Source organism: Podarcis gaigeae, assembly GCF_964106915.1.
Source record: "Podarcis gaigeae genome assembly, chromosome: 7".
Lineage (NCBI taxonomy): Eukaryota > Metazoa > Chordata > Lepidosauria > Squamata > Lacertidae > Podarcis > Podarcis gaigeae.
Window position 1 is genome coordinate 18,703,071 of NC_139683.1, and position 24,106 is coordinate 18,727,176.

Here is a 24,106-nt window from a genome sequence, read left to right on the forward strand (position 1 = left end):
CCAACCGTAATAAATTATCTGTTTATCTATCTAACACTAAATGAATGCAGTTAACAAATATGCATGTTTTAAATGTTCACAAGTAGGGAGTAAAAAACCTTTAGAAAGGTGTGATGGTCTTGGTGAATGACTGAGGTTTCTGACCCATCAAATGTTTTTGTCTTATTTTTATTTTCTCTCTCAGGTTATCTGGAATGAATATACCACCCCCAATTATCAGCAACAAAAACTGGTTAAGACTCCATTTTGTAACCGACAGCAACCACCGATATCGTGGATTTAGTGCTCCCTATCAAGGTATATTTAATGGAAATCATGTTTTTTTCTTTTCAGATTAAGAAAGCGGTTTTACAGGTATAACTGTACTTTTCACTAAAAAGAAATAAAAAGAGAGCATTCTGATCCACTACAGTTGAACAGTTCAAGCATGAATAAACATCCATTCTCCTGCTACAAAAGCCACAAAATAGTTGTCAAATTACAGTGTAGACTAAAACATATTCTTGTTATACAGATTTCGAACATTTATGAAGAATTTGGATTTTAAAAACAGCAACTTGCTGAGGTGCTTCTGAATATTGCTGAAGTGCCTCACTGATTATCAGAAACTTGAGAGCAAGTGTATGTTTGCAAAAACAGCACATGAGGGTGGCATTACTAAAGAGAATCTTTGTCAAGTAGGGTTCATTTCATTGCATGCAGTAATTTCTTCTTATGTTACTAGTTAGGCTTCTTATCTACTTTTGTAAATGAATAGACAGCTGTTGAGAGAGAAATAAAATAAAACCTGAGAATCTGAGGCATATTAATTTGAGGCTGCATTGCTAGAATAGGTTTGCTTTAAAAAAAAAATAAAGAGCCAGGGAAACTATTAATATATACTCTAGCAATATGATGCTTTTTTTCAAAACCCCTCATTTTTGTAAATACATTTTTGTCTTTAATGGATAATATCCAGGGAACTGTTAACGCTTCCTGACACAAAATGAATTTTGTTTATCTTTGCATACCATGTTCCCATAATATCTAGTTCAAGGACTTTTTTTGAGGCATGTTTTCATATCAGTAGGACTTGATGATAGAAACAGCACCTGCTCTTCATGGATATCACATATGTGGACAACTGTGTTGCAGAATAATCATTAGCATGTTGCATACTAGACTGTCTATGGATATTAACTCTACTCCCGCCCATTCTTCAAAAGCAATTTAAAAAGGGATCTATTCTGTTTGTATAAAATACAGTAAATACAGTAATTTCAGAATGATACAAATCCAGAGAAGTAATTATAAGCCTTTTTAGGCAAGCAAGTATGTCCCTTGATAGTATTTTCAAGTTGGGATGAAGACATGAATGAGTTTGTTTTTTAGTTTACTACCGGTATATTTCTATAGTCGTGCACATTGATATCCTCTAAGCTGTGGAATGAACTTGGGAATCAAGCCCACTGTAAATCATAACACTTGACTGACTAGAAAGGGTGTCATATTCATTAGTGATGAATAAAGCTAAAATAGAGTGGAAAACATGTATCAATCAAAATATGTATAAGCTTCAGTTTTTTACCGGGAGAACAAAGGAAGAGTCTTGTCACACTTGAAAGTTGAATAAATTTATTATAGCATAAACTTTCATGCCATGATAATCATATGTTTGAAGTGTTATGCAGGGATATATTCCATCTTTCAATTTTCTGTTTTCTGAACCCCTGATATGGTGCATGTTGGAATTCTAGCCCGGTCAGAGGTATGTGCCTATCTGTTCAGGCACCGGCTGAATTCCTTAGACCTCCCTCCGGCGACTCCCGGCAGGATAAACATACGAGGTCCATTCCGGCGATTTTCCTCAGGCTGTGAGAAAAACACACCAACTGCTTCTCCTCCTCCCTGCTCCCTGCATATCCCCAGGGAGGGGAATCAGACACAGACAGAAATGTAACTACATGCTTTTATTCCTGTCTTTAGCAGTCATACAGTAAAAGATGTCTGCTCTCTTCAACAAACAGAGAGAAACTCCAAACTCCACCCATGTACATCCTGTACAGGTCATATGACACACACTGAGCTCACATCCTGTGCTCAATAAGGAGAATGGACTGCCCCTTCGTTTTCATGGCAACAGTCACATACTTCCTGTTTGGCTTTCCAGCCACAAGCAGCAGACTGAGCTGCTAGAGCCTTTGCTTGCTGCAGCATTGCTGCTTTAGAATAACAGTTATTAGATCCTGTAATAGTGTTGTCACCAGGTTGGCATTTGGGTCTTCCACAGGGTTCTTTGCCTTTGTCCATATATCTTGCCTTTTATTCATTTATCTGCTTATGCCATCATCCACCTACAGTGCCCTTTTGTATTCTGCACAGTACAAACAGGTTAATTTCTATGCAAAAAATAAACAAATATTTGACATCAGAAATGGCAGGATTGAAACATGTGTGGAAGAATATTGCAAATTCCCAGGACATTCTGTATCTGACTAAGATAGTCATACTGAAACAGAGAAACTTCAAAGGGAGAATGTAGTTTGAAACTACTGAATTACAATTCATTAAATGGTTCAATGCTATTACATATGTGTTGAATCAACAAGGTGGATTTTTATTCATTACATTAAATTGCATTAAATGCATTAATTCATTTACCAATGCCAGGATTTCTGTGTTACATACATAAACATTTTTTTGTGAATGGCCACTATTTATTAATTTATAAGAATATTTATATCCTAGTATTCATAAAAAATATCATGAATAATGTTTGAAATGTAATTATCACAACCTCTATTTTTCTGCATTTCCATTCCCTTTGACCTCACTATTTAGCATTCCCCAATATGTAGATTAATATCCTCTTTATCTATGTCTGCAACTCAGGATAACAGTTCATTTATTTGATGAAGTGGATTGTATTCCACAAAAGCTATGCTATAATAAATTTGTTAGTCACAAGACTAAATCTGTAAGGTGCCACAAGACTCTCTGTGTTTGTTGCAAGAGAGTAGCATGGCTACTGCTTTGGAAAATGTTACCTGTGCAAACTCTATGCTTCTTTTGAATGTTTTCCTTATTTGTCAACCCACATGTAGCAAATTTCACAAAATATTTACAAATTCAAGTTTATTTAAGAGCTTAAATTAGACTGCTACAGATAAGTTCACGTATTATGGTGAAAAAAAGTTACTGATGCGTTTTCTGAAGGTGATAAGAGTTTAGGGGGAGGCATGAGTGCTGTAGATGTGCCTTTCCTTTTTCCAGAGCAGAGCTGTTCTTATGAAAGTATTTTATCTGTCCGAAATGTGGCTTCCACGATAGGCCTAATAAGAAGTGAGTCGACTACAGAATCAGACCGATAGCCCATTACATTATTTTACATGAACGCTATGGACAGTGTGAGCAATGGTGCCCATAAGGCTCATAATATATCAAACTACAAGACAATTGAGGGATTCTTTCAGTGATGAGTTTCTTGAGAAATTCAATTCCTCAACCTCAAAGGAAATACAGTACATTATGGACATAATCAGCTGCAGACTTATTTGAGTTTATGCCCACTGATTTCAATGAGCTTAAGTACTTTCAACTCTCACTGGACTGTAGCCTACAAACAGAGCTACAAGAAATAATTATTTCAATTGTTAGATTAATTGGTAGATTGACTTTACTTGATTGATTAGTAGGCTAATTTTTATCTTTAGGGTTTAAAGGTAAAATGTACTTGTTTATTTGATGTAGGGACTTCTTTCATTTTATCCTTACACTTAACTAAAAGGGATCTGCCTATTCAATAACAGGAAGTAGTTTTGGTTCATAATAAGCTGAGCTATTTCATAATTCATACAAGACCGCTAAAATGCATGTATTGGGGTTTTGGTAATATACATATATATTTACAATTATATTGTAAATTGTAAATTGTTTTAAAAGGCAGGTTATTGATAAAATTAATTATTAGCAGCTGATTCATTCTCAGAACATTATATAAATAGGAATGGTAGGGATATGTCAGTCCAAGCCTTTGGCCATGCCTGTCATGCCTCATTCTTGTTCCACAAGCCTATGTCCCCTTTGGATTCCTCTCCAAGTCTGGGAAAGAGCTGGCTGAAGTTCTTCCTGCATTCTAGGGCGTACATGCAGATTGCATTCACCTGCCATGCCATATCTTTCCCCCATCTGTGTCCTTGATCCTTTAGCCTCATTCGCTTCCTTAAACCATCTCCCCGGGGGAGAAGGGTATACTTCCAGAAAACAGGCATGCCGGCATTTGAAGTGTGTGATTGTCTTTGGCCAGTTTTGCTTGGCAGCATTTAGAGCAAATATTTAATTCTGCATAGTGTATCCAGGCGCTTGTGAAATGCCACTTCTGTAAGGAAAATAACATCACCTTGCTTGTTGCAACTTTCTGGTGAAAGAGGATGCATGCAAACCATAGATTCAAAGCATACACACCCCTCCAAGAATCCTGGAAACTAATTTGTTAAGTGTAGTGGGAATTGCAGCTCTTTGAAGGGTTGACTTAAGTTCCCAAGATCCTTGGAAGGGGGAGCGTGCCCTGAACGTATGGTGTGTATGCACCCAAAGTATTCTTTTCTAAGCAAAACATTCTTTTCTAAGCAAAACATTCAAACTATGCTGTTAGAAGCTATCAGAGGCAAAAAGTCTTCCTTTAGGAAATGGAAGTGTTGTCCAAATTAGAACAAAAGGAACACGTACTCTGAAACAGATGCAAGCAGACAACAAAGGTTGATAAAAAGAGCACGTTGCTAAATGCATGGTGACCGATAAATAAATAAAATAATAGCAGGAGACTGGCTAGGGAGGCAGATGAATCTTTGTATGATGACAGATTAACATCTCTTCTGGGAAAACTGGTGAAAAGTGTTGCAAAATATAGAATTGCCAAGCCTATGGAAGAACAAGTCTTCCTGAAGCAGATGTGGTATGACTTCGCTGTCTCACTGACCTGTTAAGAGTTCTTGGAGAGTGTCACCAAGCACATAGATAAAGGTGATCCAGCTGACATTGTGTACTTGGCTTTGAAAAAAAAAACCCTTTTTGACAAAGTACCTCACCAAAGACTCCTAAGTAAACATAGCAGTCATGGAAAAAGAGGAGCAGAACCCTTGTGCATCAGTAATTGTTCCTCACAATGGAGGGATGTAGACAGTGGAGCCACCAAGAATTAGAATTGGGACTTGTACTTTTTCACTTGTACATAAGTTAACAAGGGGCAATGGATGAGCAGTGTGGTAGCCAAGTTTGCTGATGATACCAGATTGTTTAGGGTGGTTAAAAAAGGGACCGTGAAGAGCTCCAAAAGCATCTCTCCGAACTGAGTGAATGGGCAGTAAAATGGGAAATACAATTTGATGTAAACAACTGTAAAGTAATGCACTGACCAGAAACGTAAACCTAGTGTGTGACAGCTGTTAAAAGGGGGTCATTCTGTGCTATGGATCACTAAGAAAAGAATTGAAAATAAAAGTGCCAATATAGTAATGCCATAATAGAAATCTATGGTGCAACCACCCTTGGAATGCTTTGTACAGTTATTGCTGCCTCACCTCAAAAAGGAAACTGTAGATCTGGAAGAAGTTAATAAAAAGGCAACCCAAATGATTTGGGGATGAAGGAACGCCCCTATGAGGAAAGGTTACAACATCTGGGGCTTCTTAGTTTAGAGGAAAGGTAAATAAGAGTAGACATGAAAGAGGAGCATACAGTTATGCATTGTTGTGGAGAAAGAAGAGGAGGAGGAGGAGTTTGGATTTGATATCCCACTTTAGCACTACCCTACGGAGTCTTAAAGTGGCCTTCCTCCCCCACAACAAACACTCTGTGAGGTGAGTGAGGCTGAGAGAAGTGTCACCCAAGTGACTAGCCCAAGGTCACCCAGCAACTGCATGTGGAGGAGCAGGGAATCAAACCCGGTTCACCAGATTACGAGTCCACTGCTTTTAACCACTACACCACACTGGATCTCAGAAAGTGGATAGAGAAGTTTTTTTCTCCCATAACACTAGAGCTCAGGAACTTCCAGTGAAGCTGGATCTCAAAAGATTCAGCACAGGTAAAACAACGGCCTAGTGGCATAGTTAAGCTATGGAATTCTCTCTCACAAAATGTAGTGGTGGCCACCAATTTGAACAGCTTTAAAGGGGGATTAGACAAATTCTTGCACAAAGCGGTCAGAAGCTACTGGCCCCAACATCTATGTTCTGCCTCTACTGCCAGAGGCATTAAACCTCCGAATACTAGTTGCTGGGAATAAAAAAATGGGGAGAGTGTCATGATGCTTAGGTCCTTGTTGGCTTCCCATAGACACCTGATTTCCCATTGCAAGTACAGAATGCTGGACTAGATGGGCCATTGGCTTAATCCAGCAGGCTCTTCTTATGTTCTTAAACTTTAGAATCTGAATACTTTGAAAAGAGAAATCATTCAAAAGGGTGGAAGGCTTACATCATAGAATTTTTTTTAAAAAAAATGTTTTGAAATGTAATATCAGCAACATATAAACTTAATATCGACAGTACTAAATGCATAGTGAAAGATTTTCTGAGGAGATGTATATAAGACTTCAAAAGCGTAACCCAGTTTGATAATGGGTTACTTCACTTTGTAAACCCTACTGGGCAGGCATTATAAGATTGTAGTGTTTGTTCAGAAACTTCCATGAAACAGAGTGGAATGGCTATTTGTCAAGTTGAAACTGGTAAATTAAGTGGGTTAATACAAACAGATTAAAAGTGAAAATAAAATATTTTGAGCTAACTGTGGAAAAGTTTGAATGGACAATCAAATTAATGACAAAACTACCAGGTGATGATGACCGAAAGCTATTTTGAATAATAATGGATCAGTAATGTAATTTAGCTTTTCAATTGGACATATTTGACTACAGAAAACCCTTGTCTGTATAAATGACAGCTTTCTATTTTCTGGAAGAAATCAGTACAAGATTGGAACACGCTCAACCTTACCGAACTGAAAATCTGCAGACTAGCTAATGTTAGTGTAATTAAGGTACAGCATTTGAAAGGGCATGACATTTCAAACAATTTTTGTTGTATGTAAACACATGCATCTCAAAACACACTCAAATAATACTTATGCATGATTAAGAACATAAGAACAGAGGTGCTGGATCAGACTGAAGGCCTATCTGGCCTAGCTTCTGGATTGCAGTGGTTAACCAAATGTCTATGGAAAGTTCATAAGCAGAACAGGAGGACAATAGCTCTCTGCTGCTCATGATCTCCAGCAACTCGTTATTATAAATAAAATGCATCAGTAGAAATGTTTGCCCACCACTACTTATTTGCAGCTTGATTAGTTGGGCTTGGGTGGGGACAGGTGAGGGGCAGGTGCAAAGTCTGAATGGGCTAGGTGGGAAAACAAACACTCCATTTGGCACTAACACAATAGGGTTTTCCCCCCAATGTAATGTTGTTGTAAAGTCTGAACTCACCTGCTTCACTTCACCTTTTCTGTTGTGGTTTTCTTTATGCCTCCTTCCTATTTTTAAAATTGCAATTTACTACAGTGGTACCTCGGGTTACAAACATCTCAGGTTACAGATTCTGCTAACCCAGAAGTAGTACCTCGGGTTAAGAACTTTACCTCAGGATGAGAACAAAATTTGTGCGGCAGCAGGAGGGACCCATTAGCTAAAGTGGTACCTTAGGTTAAGAATGATTCCAGGTTAAGAACGGACCTCCAGAATGAATTAAGTTTGTAACCAGAGGTACAACTGTAAATATACAGTGGTACCTCAGGTTATGTACTTAATTCGTCCGGAGGTCCGTTCTTAACCTGAAACTGTTCTTAACCTGAAGCACCACTTTAGCTAATGGGGCCTCCTGCTGCCTCTGCGCCGCCGGAGCACGATTTATGTTCTCATCCTGAAGCAAAGTTCTTAACCTGAAGCAGCACTATTTCTGGGTTAGCGGAGTCTGTAACCTGAAGTGTATGTAACCTGAAGCGTATGTAACCCGAGGTACCACTGTATATACAGTGGTACCTCTGGTTACAAACTTAATTCATTCTGGAGGTCCATTCTTAACCTGTGTACCACTTGGGAGAAGCCCCTCCCAAGGCATTCCTCGTCTGGATGCCCAGGAGACGTGCATGTGGTTGGGAAGTCTGAGCCTGCATCCAAATCCAGATTTCGCTGCCCTCCTGCTGGCCCAGTAGACAATGTTGTGCCTGATTATCCAGACGTGCAGGGCAGGCAGACCTAGGAATGAACAAAACACATTAATAACAGCACCTCAGCACCGCATCTGAACATAACCCCTGTATGAATCAGATTTCAAGCGGCCCAGATCCTTAATCCTGTCAATGGACAGGCCCTAGTGCACAGTGGTAGTAGCTGCCCAATGCGGAAAGAATGAGGTGCAGACTCACTGGCCAGCAGTCCACACGCTGCAAGCGCCTTACACATTACTGCAGCAAATTATGCCTCTATAACAGGACCCATCTTTGTGAACCAGGAAGGGACCATCTCCAGGCGGGTGAAGTGACAAATATCTCTTGGCATCTTTCTCTGGACAAGGACCGGGCTTACCAGTGGCAGGCAGCCGCATCAAGGCGCCTCTGCCCAACGGGTCCATTTTGGAGTTTCAAATAGTGAGCACCAGCTCAGCATCAGAAAGCTGAAAGTCCTGCAAAAGCAAGCCCCTGGGAGCCCTTCCCTGTGCTGACTCCAGCACAATTTCGCCCACACGCAGTGCACAAGAAAATGCTATTGAAAAAGCTGCTGGAAAAAGTCTCGCCTCATAAGTAGACCAGCAGACAAGTCTTAACTTGCTGTGCACTGAGAATAAAAATGTCAAATGTGACTGGCCTCCTACCTGGTGACTTTGGTGGCTGTAACCAGGACCAACCAACAAGAGCCTTGCGCACAAGGAACACTAGAATAAAAGGATTTACAGAAAAATGAAATGGCAGAAGACTGAATTCTGATGGACTTCACAGCACGACCCATATACCGCAGTTGAGCCAAATACTGCAACACCTGATTTGTGGATGGCGACACTGTACTGTCGATTGTCCAATGCTGTGCTCTGAAAGCTAAAAAGTCCATCCATGCCTTCTTATAAGACCTCAATGTGGAAGTAGAAACAGAAGCTACTACTCCCTGAAGGACTAGCTGCTGCCAAGGTTCCAAAGCTGAACTGAGAAATATTCCAGAAGCTTTTGGGCATCCGGAGCCAGGGATCTGAGGCACTACATCTGAAAACGGGATAGGGCATCAGCAACATCATTATTATTGCCAGCAATAAAATGGGCAGAAAACACAATATTAAACCTGAGGCACCACAGCAATAGGGCAGAGACTGCTGGAGCGTGACGACTGCCTTGCCAAAATGCTCACCACAGCCTGATTATCGGACCAGAAACAGACCCTCCAGTCCTTAAACTCCATGGTCCAGTTGTGCACTGCTACTACAGTGGGGGAAAATTCAAGAAACGTTAAATCACGGGTAATGTCTGTACCCTGCCAGTGCTCAGGCCACCGCTGAGCGCACCAACAGCCACGGAAATAAAGCCCAAAACCCAAGGATCCAGCAGCACCTGGATTGATCTGGAAATCAAATTGCAGATTCAAAGTATCCTGCCAAAAGAATACACCATTGAACTCCCTCAGGAATTCAAGCCACATCTCGAGGTCTGCTCTGACCTTACTGGGCAATCACACCTGATGATGGGGTGACCGCAGGCCTGCAGAGAGTCTTGCTAAGCGTGCGTAAAAAGGGTGACCAGGGGCAATCACCCTGCATGCAAAATTCAAATGGCCCAACAGGGACTGAATCTGCCTCAAGGTAACCTTTTCCCATGGCAAAAATTCTATAATGATGTCACACAGGGCCACCAATTTTCCTTCATGCAAAGAGGAAGTTTGTGCCACAGTATCCAACTGGATTCCAAGGTAAAACAGCCTCATGACTGGGCCTTCAGTTTTATCAACCGCCAAGGGAACACCCAACTCCCTAGTTAGGTCGTTAAATGCATGCAGTAATAGCAAGCATTCATCAGAATTGGCTGCAGAACTTCGTAAAAAGTCATTGAGGTAATGGGTCACGCCCCTTAAACTTGTCTTGGTGTGCAAGGCCCAGTTCAAAAATGTACTGAAGGCATCAAAAGCTGCACAAGATATAGAGCAGCCCATTGGCATGGCTTTATCCACATAATAAGCTCCATCCCAACAGGAAGCCAAGCAACTTAAAATCAAGTGGCTGAACAGGAAGTAAGCGGAAAGCAGATTCCACATCACACTTTGCCAAAAGTGCACCCTTCCCAAAGCTCCTGATCAACTTGACTGCTTGGTCAAAGGTGCAGTACTTGACATAACACAACCCAGGAGAGATAGCATCATTTACTGATGAACCCTGTGAATAAGATAAATTGTGAATTAAGCGAAATTCCCCAGGGGCCTTTTTAGCCACCACACCCAAAGGGGAAAGGTGCAAATCTGGGTAAGGAGGGCCAGTGGCGTAGCGTGGGTTGTCAGCACCCGGGGCAAGGCAAGTAATTTGCGCCCCCTAACCCATGGATTTTAGCAGGGGGCAGAGAGCTGCGAGTGCGAGCACACGCACCCCCAGATGTTGTGCCCAGTGCAGCCGGCCCCCCCTGCACCCCCACGCTACGCCACTGAGGAGGGCACTCAAATAGTCCAGCCATCCTTCCCAATGCTAATTCCTTCCTGATCTTTTCCCCGGCAATATCAGGCATCTCTCTCACTGATTTTTTATTTTCAACTTTTGTGGCCTTGGGAGGGAACACCACTGGAATACGAAAGCCCTCTGAAAATCCCAGCCACAAATATGAAGCAGCTACCAAACTGGGGTAGATGCGCAGCCATGCCCTCAAGGCAGGCAACTTAATGGGAATGCGAGCTAGGGGCCATAAGCTATCATGTAACATCCAGGGCTGCTGGAGGAGAGGCTCCTTTCTGCTCCTGCGTAGGCTAATGAACTACAGGGGGTGGCACAGAACGCAGTGACTGAGAGGGACCTCTAATGACCCTCTTAGAAGGGAAAGCAGGACTGGGGTTCCTTTTAAAAGGCATCACGGTCCTTTCTTCTTGCATAGGGGTACTGATTACAGTCACACAAAAGGACCCAGGCCTTGAAATGGCACTCCTGCCTCAACAAGATGGCGCTCTTGCCAAGGCAAAATGGCACTCCCACCAAAAACTAGTCAGGAACGAACCTGTCCCTGCGACCTAAAATGGTTTCCCCCCCACCCTTAACAAATACCCGACTAGGCTGGAACAAAAGGGGGCACAATAAAGGCAAGGAGAGGGAATTCTCACTGCAATGAAACCAATAAAGGACTTAACAAGCGCTAATAGAGCGACTATCACAATTGCTCAAAGTCGCGTATTAAGCACAAGGCTGTTGCGGGAACACCAGCCACTGCGATGTGAGGGAGTGATAAACGGGCAGTGGCAAGCTGCACTAGAAGGAAGGGAAAGGGAAGGAAAGGGGTAGAGGACAACTAAAAAAGGCAATAACAAAAAGGGGGAATAAAAAATGGAAAGAAATCGCCAAGACGATCTGTCGAAGGTAAGTCTCTCGGCTGCACAGAGGACACACTGTTAGCTTGTTCCAAACGCACGAGCCAAAAGAGCAAGCTCTGGGTTACATGCATGGGTATATATAGGTCCCTCAATCCGTTTGGACTGTGCCCCATTGGCCAACAATGAGGGACCTACCAAACATGTGTTACGGCTATTCAATCTCACTCACCCACAACACAGGAGGTCGGTATCCAGGTCTCACTGCAACATGTGCCCTCTTTTAGGGAGGACACAATTTCTCTAAATACACGACACATATTCAATTAGTAAAGAAGGATTAATGGAAATTTGGAAATTTGCTTTTTTCACTCTTTTTACTGCTTGACTTTTTAAATCAACTATTCAGTCAGTTTAATCTTTTACTTATATATGTTCTGTTTGATTTTTAATCAAAACAGAAGGAAAGGAAAACTGAACCAAGCTGTATTTCAATTCCAGGAAGTCAACTTGAAATAGTTGTGCAAATTTATCTCGTTGCACATTACTAAGATATGGGACTTGCACATTAGATGTGGCACAAAATTGCTCTGCAGAATTATACCATAATCTATTTCTTTTACTGTGTTCACAATAACAGCCAGTATCTGAGAAATTGTTATGAAAATCAATCATATCCCCATACTACATTCTAATGTGTATAGCGATGTTCAAAGGGTGTATAGTTAAGTGCCAAACAGAATTTACAGTCAATTTCACTGTTATCCCCAAACATTAAAAGGAAAATGAAATGTAATGGAGGTTGTTAAATATAATTGCCCTGGAAACTGCAAAGTAAAAACATTATTTGACTTTTTTTCATATTGTCAGATAGGAGTGCTTTGCTGTTATATTTTAATTTGAATATTTCTTAATTTGTTTTGTATTTTTTTATTTGCATCCTGCTTTTCTTCCTAGGAGCTCAAACACACACACACACACACACAGAGAGAGAGAGAGAGAGAGAGAGAGAGAGAGAGAGAGAGAGAGAGAAAATCTGTGCAATACATTAACGTAAGAGACTGTGATATGACTAAGCACAAGCCTGTTCAGGCATGGATTTTAATATGGTTTTTAGTTTATTATTTTATATTTTAAAAAGTTAACTTTTTTTACTGATAATTATATTCTATTACTCTTTTTGTAAATTGCTTTGAGGTTTTATTATAATCAAATGGTATATAAATTTTGTGAAATAAATAAATGCCCAAGGTCACCACTGTTTGCCCTTAGTGATGAGTGAATCACTTTCCCAGGCTTCAGTTAACCAAAGTCTTTCTAATCTAAACTGTCAGAAAATAGCTCAGTTATTTTCATTTCTAATCCCAATTCTAGGCCCTTTCAAAGCCTGCTGCACTTTTAACAAATTGCAGTTTTCATGAATCCCCGCCTCTAATTTGCTGTGAACCCCCACGTCTCCCCCAAAGTATCCATGAGCCCTCATCCCTTCTTCAGCTCCTCCACTATTGCTAAATACCACTGGGATTTACTTTCAGGTATAGTGCCATTGAACACTATGATGCATTCCCGAATAGACACAGAAATAACTGTATCTTTCCCCTATTGAATAATTATTACAAACAGCTTGCTCCTAGCTGCTTTAAATTAATGCCTTTTCCTTTTGCCTACTAACACCCCTTTTGCCCTTCTTCCACATTTTGGGTTTTGTTTGCTAATGCACATAATATTTGTTCTGCCCATACACATTTGTTAAAGATGCAAGTGTGTATGGGCAAGCAGGGGAAGAAGTGCAGATCAGGGGGAAATCATCATTGTAATTTTACTGACAACTTTATTGGTTTCTCACTTATATTTTACAACCATCCTTTTTATACACACCAATATTCACAATAAACAATTTGACGCACTGAACATTCCAATGTTTAACATGTATTCATAAACTAAAGAGAAAATAAACTCCGCAGGAGAGTATCTGACAAATCAATAAATATTATTAAAAACAAGAATAAATAAAAAAACAGCCAATAATGATAGCAGTATTATTTCCCCAATCCATAAAGTCATGTGTCTACTTTTGTGTATCCACAAGGACTTTCAGCATGTGTTTCATCTTCATTTCCCTTTCCTTGCTCTCTTTGTACTCTCATTCATGAGTGCAGTTTCCACTATCACCTGTTCAACAACTGATTTCTCATGTCTCTCTCCCTGTCCTCCCACACGTTTAGCATTCTTGTTTCTATATCCTGTAAATTCTTGATTATATTCAACACGCTTACATACGGCAAAATAACTTAAATTTGTTTTTAATAGAATTCCTGGGTGGAATTAACACACATATAAAAAAACGATGTGAAAATGCTTTTTAAAAAAACGTTTTGAAAAACACATTGAATTTTGCATAGCTCACTGTCACCATCCAGTGTCACAGTTGTATATTTCACTTTACAATACATTTAAAACATTTTATTTGCAGCTGTGTAGCTGAATCCCTGTGTAGTAATGTGTATACAGCTATACACAGCTGAGCTGTATAGCAATGATCCATTGGTCCCTGTGCAACATGTCCTCCCTGCTCTGCATTTACAACGAAAGCAATAACTAATGCTTGACATGCTGCCTGCTCACCCTGAGGCATCTCTGATTCAGTTAACTTGGCTAACCTACTACAAGGGGGACTTGACAGTGAAATATGTTGACCATTTGGAATCCTCAGATCTGTCCAATAAAATTCTCAAGAACCAAGAGTAAGACTTAATTTTGTTCATGCAGTGAGGAGTCAGGTAGTCCTGAACCAACATGGAGGTTGGGGTAGATTTTTTTTGGGGGGGGAGGGTTAGGGTTTGCTGATAGGCAAATAAACTGGCAGATTGGCAAGTGCAGTAGTCAGAGAGCACTGGCCTGGTTGTCTGAGCAATAGGAAGACACTTCCCTTCCAAACTTCTTTGAAGAAATAACACCTTAGAAGATCAATCAAGCAAAATGGAAAAAGGGGGGGGGGGTAGAATTCTTCAGGCCATACTGTGGAACAACAGTTTTAGCAAAGGAATACATGAATCTCATGAAAACTTTCAACGCCACTAGAGTGAAGAAGGAAGGAATAATCAGCAGTGACACAAGGAGGAAGAAGATACCTCAAGAAGGAGAACAAACATTTTGACATGCCATTGGAAGTCTCAAAGTTAGAGGGGATGACAATTAACTAAAATATACCAGTTTCTAGGGTGGCAAGAAGGCATTGGATTCCATTTTGACCCATGTTGGTTGCATGCAGTGCTGTTTCCGTTCCATTAAACTTTGGCTTCTGACAACAATTATGTTATTCATCTTGTTGTCTGCCATGAGGGAATTTTTAATTAATTGTGCTATTAATTGGCATCATTATTATGTTATCCCACACCGCTCATGTCAATGTGAAGGCCATTCATTTCAATGCAAATGAAACACAATGAAATGGGGTGAGGAAAACACATCATCAGCTACCGGTACATATCATGGACTGATTACATATTGTGGACTGATAGCAGCAGCAAATGCCAATCATATTTGCTGGTTTGATTTCCATTATGGGCACTGGATGCATAAGCAAATGACAATTTCTGCTCCATTTTGTGTCTGAGTTATCTGATATCCCCACTGGTTTCTGCATTTTTCTAAATAACAATAATTGGATGCATTCAACTATAAAAATTCTTTGTAATTTATGCTTGCTTAACTTCTATGCACAGCTTACATGAAATACATTCCCCATCCAACAAAATATAAATACGAAAGTAACTGGACATAATTTTACAGAATTGAATGTCCAAACTTTGGTGCATAGTAAGATGCATGCGCAAATGTTGGTAATTCTGCTTCACATGAAAAAGCTGGTAATCAAAGACACTAGGGAAAATATGGTGTTTCAGGGACTTGGCAATCAATAGTTGGTTTTCTATCAGTTATTTAGGGAGCCATACTATCGGTTCAGAGGAAGGGGCAAGGTTTTGAAAATAGGATGGGCTTGGTATCTCAGCATTCCTATGGAGGCCTATGGTACAAAGTGGAAAATCTGTTATATAGAATACACTTGAAAATGGGAAGAAAACTGCTTTGTACTGTATGCCTTGATTCCTCTCACCTGTCCTAAACCATCAATACTTTTTTGTATTGGAAGTTAGTGCTCAGTTCTGCGTAACAATATTCAATATGCCACGCTCTGCATGTTTGGGGATAGGATTTTGCAAATAAGGGCTTTCTCCCCATGCTATGATAGCATTTATTGCACTTTAGCAATGTAAAAATGAATAGCAGGGCCATTTGCTATTCCAGCAAATGTTCCATTGTTAGGTTTTTTCCCTCCAGGAAATAATTCTTCTGGTCAATTTTTTGTTTTTTGTCTGTTGCCTTCCTGTTGACGGTACAAGAACATTCATTTCATTTCACATTTCATGCAAAATAGATCCTCAGCTGTGCATGTAAACACACTATCGGCTTAGAATTTCACTTGAAGATTGTGATGTTTCTGAAGAGCAGAAACACAGGTTTGGCTTCTGTGGAAAAACAACTTTGCTTCCAGGCCTTCCTACTGCAATTTCAGTTTGCTTTACCTGTAAAAAAAGCCTGCCAACCCTAGTCAGCAAATTAGGGTGCTCCATAGCTCCATAGCAGAACACAAATTTTACATGCAAACCCCAGCATCTCCAGGTCGGGTGTGGAAAAAAACATTGGAGAACCACTGTCAGTCAGTTTAGAGAACATTGAGCTAAATCGACTAATTGTCTGGCTCAGAATAGTGTTCATATGTTCACATATAATCTATGTCTATATTCAGTATCATGTGATATCTTGACTATAATTTGCATTTCACTTAGTAATTTTTGGGACAGCACTGTGTTTCCACAATTGCCATTATTTGCCACTGTTTTATATCAATAAAGTTAGATTCAGTAGTGCAACATGACTTTTCCTATAGGGGCTTATTGCTTGAAAACCATTTCATAGAAATAAGCATCCCTTTGGGAAACATGCTGATCATACTATGAAAAGACCTATCACATTATGAAATATGTCTACTGCAATTCTTCTAAATCATACACATTCATAATTAATTTGCCCTGCTCTTTGGGGTAAAAGATTAGTAAGTTCTATGTGCATTCTGAGTATTTTTTGCAAACACTGTCAATAGAATGGCTTAATTTATAATAAGGGGATTTGCCATGAAGGTGGTGCTGTTCGGCACTTGTACTGGGTTCTGTTTGACAAGGTCAGGGCAAAATGCCGTTGTGAAGTTTATAAGTGCTGCAATTGGGAGCAGTGGTAAAGCCAAGGTCCCCACAGTTCATTATCAACATTCCAAGTCTATCTATAGTGACCTTAGTCATTATCCATGTTGTGTAATTAATTATACTGCACTTTGACATTGTTCAGAACAAGACAGAAGAATATTCAGGCTTCTGGCCAATTGTTCCTTGGTGAATAAAACAGATGTTAGAGCCTTCTTGAGTTCCTTAACATACAGTGGATGTTCTATTATGGAGGGTTTCAATCCATTTTTGTAACCCAAAATGATCTTCTTTTTCAGTCACCCTGTGTTTCTTTTCTGTCCCCCCCCATTTCAATCATATACAGTCATTAATTTACGATCACTTAATTCAATCTAACATGCACCAAACTTCATGATTAGCTCTGACCTACACAAAATAAGATTAACCAAATTGAGTGCAGACCATCAGCTATGAAGGGCACATGATTTACATCCAGAAGGTTTTTGGTCCAATCCCCAGCATCTCCAGTTAAAAGAATCAGACATTGAATAATACAGATACTCTCTCTGTCAAGACTCTGGAAAACTGCAGCTAATACAGAGCTGGGGGGGGGGGATGTCTGACCTAGTAGAAAACAGCTTCCTAATATGTTCCTAATATGGGCTGCAAGGTGCTGGAAAATCTGCCTGTTTTTGAAGTTCCCAGAAGACAGGATATGAAGGAAGATTATCCAGTCCATCCTTCCTTAACCTGGTACCCTTTAGATGTTTTAAACTACAACTGCCAAAGGTCTTCCTGTTATCGCCTGCCAAGTGCTAGATAAGCTACCCGTTTTTGCTGTTCCTGGCGAATTATTTGTTTAATGCCCATCATTCACACTAAGGCCTCGGGGTGAGTTGCAGCATTAAACCACAGTACTAAAAAACAATTTAATACAACTTGCACAAGAAGATAGTACAATAAGTTTATCTAATCCAGCCTTCCCTAACCTGGTACCTTTCAATAAGCAATAAGCAATAATAAACATTAATCACACTTTGGATTGACCTCAATGGCTATGATACTGCCACCTGTCAGCCTCAGTCAGTATGGTTGTGCTAGCTGAGGATTATGAAAATTGTACAGTAGTCCAAAAACCTTGGAGGATGCCAGGTTGTGGAATGCTCATCTAGTTACTGGTATGACACCATTCATGGTTGATGGACTATGTAGGTTAGAAGCTGGCTTTGTAGGTTAGATGGCTTTGTAGGTTAGAAGCTGAAGAGGCTTACGTTTGTGTTTTGGCAAACATGTTAATCAAGCATGGTTGCTGCAAAGTTGAGACTTTCAAATGAAAAGTTTTACATACCGCTCACGAGTTTCACCTTTCACCAGCAGGTATTAGACGATTTCTTTGGTGGGACCAAATCAGATCTTGAGTCCAACATTTGCCTGTAAAGATAACACAACGAAACAACGAAACAACAACAACATAGCAAATTATATAACTTGGAAATAAAATGGACATTTCTGAAGTTCCCAAACAGTGCATTCTGCAGTTTCCCTTCTTTGTTTTCAAGTTTATAGAATATTATTTTAGTTGCACACTTCGTAAAGCACTTTGTATTGATTCTATTTTCAGTGTTTTCTTAGACTTTAGGAGAAAGCTACACATTCAGCAGCATATGAGGATAGCAGATTAGGACCAAGCATTGTAGAGATACGATACGATACGATACGATATCTTTATTGTCATTGTCCCGTACAGGACAATGAAATTGAAAAGGACTGACTTTGTCTGAAGCAGGAGCTCTAGTTAGCTGTGTGTAGGTGTTGACTTGTATTACAAACATGTAGTACATGCCTGAGAATATTTATGTATCAATATGGATGACCAGATTTTCTGGAGCCAATTAGAAGAAATGCTAGACAACACTGGAACAAACAACATTCATAAAACAGAAAGAGTCTTAGCATTAAACTCTGGGACTTGCAGTTTGTTTGTTTTACTTATTCAACAGCATATATATATATATATATATATATATATATATATATATATATATGCTTTCGTAGATTTTCACGGGTACAGGAATGCAGGTTTTGGTGTCCTCGGGTGTCTTCCCGTGTAAAAGTTGGGGTGTCTAGGCGACGTTTCGACGAGGTCTCACTCGTCATCTTCAGGCTGGTGCTTTCGGCTTCTTGTTACTGGAACAGAGCGGGATCTCAATGTTTGAGTTCCTATAAATACTGTAGAGGGGGTGTGGTGTCTAGCCTCCAATGTTCTGGGCAGAGAGGAAGTTCCCAGGCTAGTGTGCCTTTTCTTCTTTTGTTCCTTAATTACTTGAGAGATACCTTGAGTGATTTCTTGAGTGATATCCTGAGTACCACTTAGGTGGGTCATTAGGTGTGGATTAGTTGCTAAAGTCTTTGACAACTGAGTTACAGAATCTCTCAAATGTGTTAATTGCCAATGGATACCAGCAAAACAGGATTACGAAGCTAATCCAAAAGGAAACACCCCCCAAAAACCAAGACACAGAAGAAAACAATGGCATGGCCCTCCTTCCTTATATCAAGGGCACTACAGATAAAATTAGCAAAATCCTCCATAAACACAATATCAAAACAGCCTTTTGCACCAACCAAAAAATAGCCAATATCCTCAGAAACCCCAAGGATAAAATCCAGTTGGAAAACCAAGGGATCTATGAAATACCCTGCAAAGTCTGCCCAGCCACGTACATTGGACAAACAAACAGACGAATAAATGCACGTATCGCAGAACACAAGAATGCCGTCAAAAAAGAAGAAAAAACTTCCTCTCTTTTCCAACACATGAAAGAAACAGGACACGAAATTAATTTTGCAGATTCCAAATTGCTCTTTAACACGGAACATCACCACAAGAGAATAATCATGGAAGCCATCGAGATAGAGAAACACCCTCACAACATGAACAAGCGTGACGACACATCCCGCTTGCCAGACATCTGGAAATTAGCCCTCCCCACAAAAACTGACACCAGATCCAGAGGCACACAGAACGCCAACACCAATCAACCACACCAGACCCAAACCCAGACCCTCTCCACAGATGAATTACTGACACCATCCAGTAGCCAATCCATGGTGGCACCTCCGGATGCTGCACCCCCCTGCAATCCCTACACAGATCTGGCTGACACAAGCCACAAAACCACAGCTCGCCCCTATACACGAAGCCAAGCCAAAGCACAACTAAGTGCAATACAGCCATCTTCTCAGGAAAACTCTTCACAAAGTTCAAGAGGTCAAGACACAAAGACACCACACCCCCTCTACAGTATTTATAGGAACTCAAACATTGAGATCCCGCTCTGTTCCAGTAACAAGAAGCCGAAAGCACCAGCCTGAAGATGACGAGTGAGACCTCGTCGAAACGTCGCCTAGACACCCCAACTTTTACACGGGAAGACACCCGAGGACACCAAAACCTGCATATATATATATATATATATATATATTGTTTAATCATCCATAACTTCTGAGTGGTTTACACAAAATATGAAATGTTCCAAAAAAAATATTGAGAACATTAAACATTAAAAGCAAGTTCACCTAAAACATAGTATCAAAATATAAGTCAATCCAGCATCTGTTAAAATCACACAGAGAGAGAGAGAGAGAAACAAATTAAATCGCACATTAAAATTGCATGTCTGGGAAGGCTTGCCTATTTTTAAAAAAGTATTTAGAAGCTGCCAAAAACAAAACAGGGAAGGTTCCAGCTTAATATCAATGAGTAGGGAGTTCCAGAGAATCAGTGCTGCCAAAAAGAATTGATTCAGTGCGAGTGTGGGGCAAACATTTTGTAGCATGTGTAAAACAGTCAAGTCGGCATATGTGGGTTAAAGTGATTCTTTAAGTAGAGAGAATAGCCCCAAGCTATTAAGAGTTTTATATACCAATAGTAACACTTTGAATTTGACCTGGTACAAATCAGCAGCTAATGTAGATCTCTGAGCAGAGGATTAATATAATCTCCTGCACTAACTGCAGTTCCCTAACCAATAGCATGAGAAGTCCTGCATAGCTGGAGACGCAGGGAGAGATGACACATGACATGCTCACTGAATAAGCCTTAGAGTTACTGCTAGAATTCCCTGTGTAAAGACAAGATAAGTCAACAGCCATCTGATGGCTGCAGGAGGGATGGGCAATGAGCACAGTGAAAATGGGATGGTAAAAACTCTGGATGGATGTGAGGCAGTACTTCAGATATGTTTTGGAATATGGGAGTAAATGAGCTGGACCTCTAATCTCCATACTGCCTAGGTAGCCAACATGGCAACCCTTCAAATGTTGTTGGACTACAATTCCTATCATCTCTGATCACTGGCCATGCAGGCTGAGGCTAATGGAGTTGGAAGTCCCAACAACATTTTGAGGACACCACATGGTCAACCTCTGCTATAGTTCCCGGACAGGGAAGAGTGTCCAAAAGACTTGTGCAAAATTGTGCATAAATTATGCAATTTATAAATATATATCAGGTTACTGGAAGCATAAGAAGCGTACAACAACAACTTAAATAAGTGGAATGATATTAACCAAGCCTCCAATTTTCCAAAGTAGACAAGACATTTTAGTGGGAGATGGGGAAATATCTGACATTATGAGTTGGTATCAAGTCCACAGAAATTATGCCTTCCTTAGCACAGTATTCACATCTGGATATATAAAAAGTATGGGATAGACTCAAATGGGAGAACATAGATTTGCAGAGTACTGTATTTCCACATCTCACATTTCTTCCCTATACTTGGCTCACTCAGCAATTTTTGGAACTCCTGTTTGTTGTGACTGGTGATGGCAATACAGCCAACAGAGGCAAAATGTGACAGACTGAAGTCTCTGCGGATCATCTAATTTTGTTTTAAACACATATGGAATATCATGTTCTCCAAAAGGTTTCTAGAGCTAATTTTCTAAATATTCAATTGTTGAACCAAATGTTGCTTTCCATTCAAGCTTTTTGGTAATTTCTTTATTATTATTATTTTACAAATGCATACAATGAATGACTCTTAAGAATCCAATTCAGCAAAATAAACACCTTGAACTGCAAAACTAGAATAGAACACTGATGTGACAGATTCCTCCAAACTGACCCCAGTAAGGAGGAAAAGCTCCAGCATGCTACACTAGCTCAATGCCTCCTCAAATGTTTGCTTCCCCTCCAAAAAAATAAGTTATTATATGCTCTGAAAAATAATTTGAGGGTGAGGTGAAGATTATGTATCACATGCAGACTATACACTTTGTATACCAGATCTACTTACATAAGAGGACTCTTTTGTCTTTAGACTACAGATCAGTCCTCATTCCTATTTTCTGCTGAGCAGCTTAAAGAGTTTTGTCAGAAGATGGGGATGCATGGTGCATAATCCTCATGAAGTGACTCCTGTAGCATTTCCAGAGCTGTTTACCCCTCAGTCATAGCATGGCTGCAAGCTCTTGACATTGCCTGCTTGCTTTAGTCCAGCCCTCTCATTTGCCCCACTGCCCTTAGGCACTCCCTAGGCAAGCACCCTTTGTATATATGCTGAGAAGAGTGGAAGGAATTAATATGAGTTGGTTGAGCCGTATGTGGATCCTTTCATGCCTTGGCTCACAGCGAAGGATTATACCCATAGTTTTATATGCATCGTTTTAAGTACAAAAAAGCTTTAGGTATGCAATTCTAAAAGGGGGACAGATAAGTTTGCATTCAATTAAATATTTTTAAAGTAGTAGATACCAGTTCAGTTAAAATATGAGCACTGTTGTTCATTATTTTTTAGACCCCACTGGCTTTTATGTGTTATGTTGGTTTATCCATGTGTACTTAAATATATATATATATGTATAATACTGTTTTCAGATGAATTTGACAGTGAGTGATAAAAGGCCAACCTGTTGCTGACCTACTGGTACCACTAATAAATGCTGCATTGTGTTCTTTTCTGGTCACCTTTTCCATTAAACTGTCCTTTGTGAGTGCTATGGTTGTAGGTACACTCTGCTTACCGATGTGCAAATATGTTCTCTTGAGTACAGCAGATTTTATTTTAAATAAACAGCAATTGAGTTGCCTCTTGCCAGTGTCTTTAATGTGGCAAACAGAGGGACGTTTTATCTGATTAAACTGAGCAAAAAAAAAGAAAGAAAAGAAAAGAATACACAATTCCAAAGAAAAAAGTTAGCATCCAGTGCTACTGTGTGTCCCACAGGTTCTTCTTCTTCCACTTTGACCCAAACTGCCTGCACTGGTGAGTTAGAGGAGGATATTGCGGCAACTGCTGGTGATATTACGGTTGCTAGCACATCTGATGATGTTACTGTATCCAGTGTTACTACTGTCACCAGCCCTAGAGTTTCCGAAGAGCAGCGAGTCCAAGCTGTGAATCTCAGAAAATCAGATCTGGAACTCACCACTTCCAAGGAGTCGCTCTCACTTCAACCAGCAATTACCCAAAGTACAAGAAGACGACCAAGAAATGCTGAGCAGATAGAAAGACCTAAAGAGCTTGCAGTTGTTACACATAGAGGTATTGGATGTTATTTTTCTTGTGCCCATTTAGTCTACAGCCATAGATGTGTTGCCTACACTAATTCTCCCCCAGTCCTGTCCCCCGATTCCCTAAATGAAAGGGTAGGAAAGGTTAGGTTATGAAGGAAAAATTGGAAGTGATGAGATCAGCATTCGGGGTCTAGGAAGTAGAGTACTAAATGCTACTGGGACTCTGGATCTGTGTCTAGAAATCCAGGTGTCCTTCTAAAAAGTAGGAGAGATGCTCATATTGGAGGAAGACAGCTTCCACATCAAGGCCACAGAAAATTAGCTTATTGTACAGATAAGCCACTGCCACGAAGTGGATGCCATATGACAGCGATATTGGGGGAACTGACTCTGTTCAAGCAAATAGGGTCGATTTCAAATTCTATAACACTTTTGTAAATTTGGCAGAGTAAGAGAGATACTGAAATATAAATGGCAATAACATAGTGCTGTTCAGTTTGTCAGTTTTAACTTGCCCCGTTATGCTCCTTAATGAAGGAAGCAAAGAACAGACCATTAATTAATACAGCCTCAGAACTGAACATCTTCAGAAAATGCTTCCTTATTCTTAAGATTATTTCAAGAATCACAATATTAAAAATACTATGCAAGTGCAGCGCCATTTAAGTTAAATATGCATTACTTAATATGTAAAATAACAAAGGTAAAATATTTAATTTTTAACTAAAGGAAATGGTACAGCCTGATCTAAAAATAGGTTTTATGGGAATGGTCCCATAATTTGAAATCTTTTGTATGTATTTCTACCTTGTTTTTCAAAAT

The 24,106-nt window shown here is 40.0% G+C and overlaps 1 protein-coding gene across 5 annotated transcripts in view; it reads left to right on the forward strand.

Moving 5' to 3' along the window:
• CSMD3 (CUB and Sushi multiple domains 3) overlaps positions 1–24,106 on the forward strand; it is a 580,687-nt gene that overhangs the window by 244,463 nt on the left and 312,118 nt on the right. For 3 of the 5 annotated variants that reach the window (XR_014566768.1, XM_083748860.1, XM_083748861.1), the window contains exons 6-7: positions 185–297; positions 22,995–23,312. Coding sequence is in view for 4 of the 5 variants with exons in the window: in XM_083748860.1 (XP_083604986.1) it covers positions 185–297; positions 22,995–23,312 (431 nt within the window). In the remaining variant the exon portion in view is untranslated. The remainder of the gene's footprint in view (positions 1–184; positions 298–22,994; positions 23,313–24,106) is intronic. The other 2 variants (XM_083748862.1, XM_083748863.1) reach the window with 1 other exon arrangement.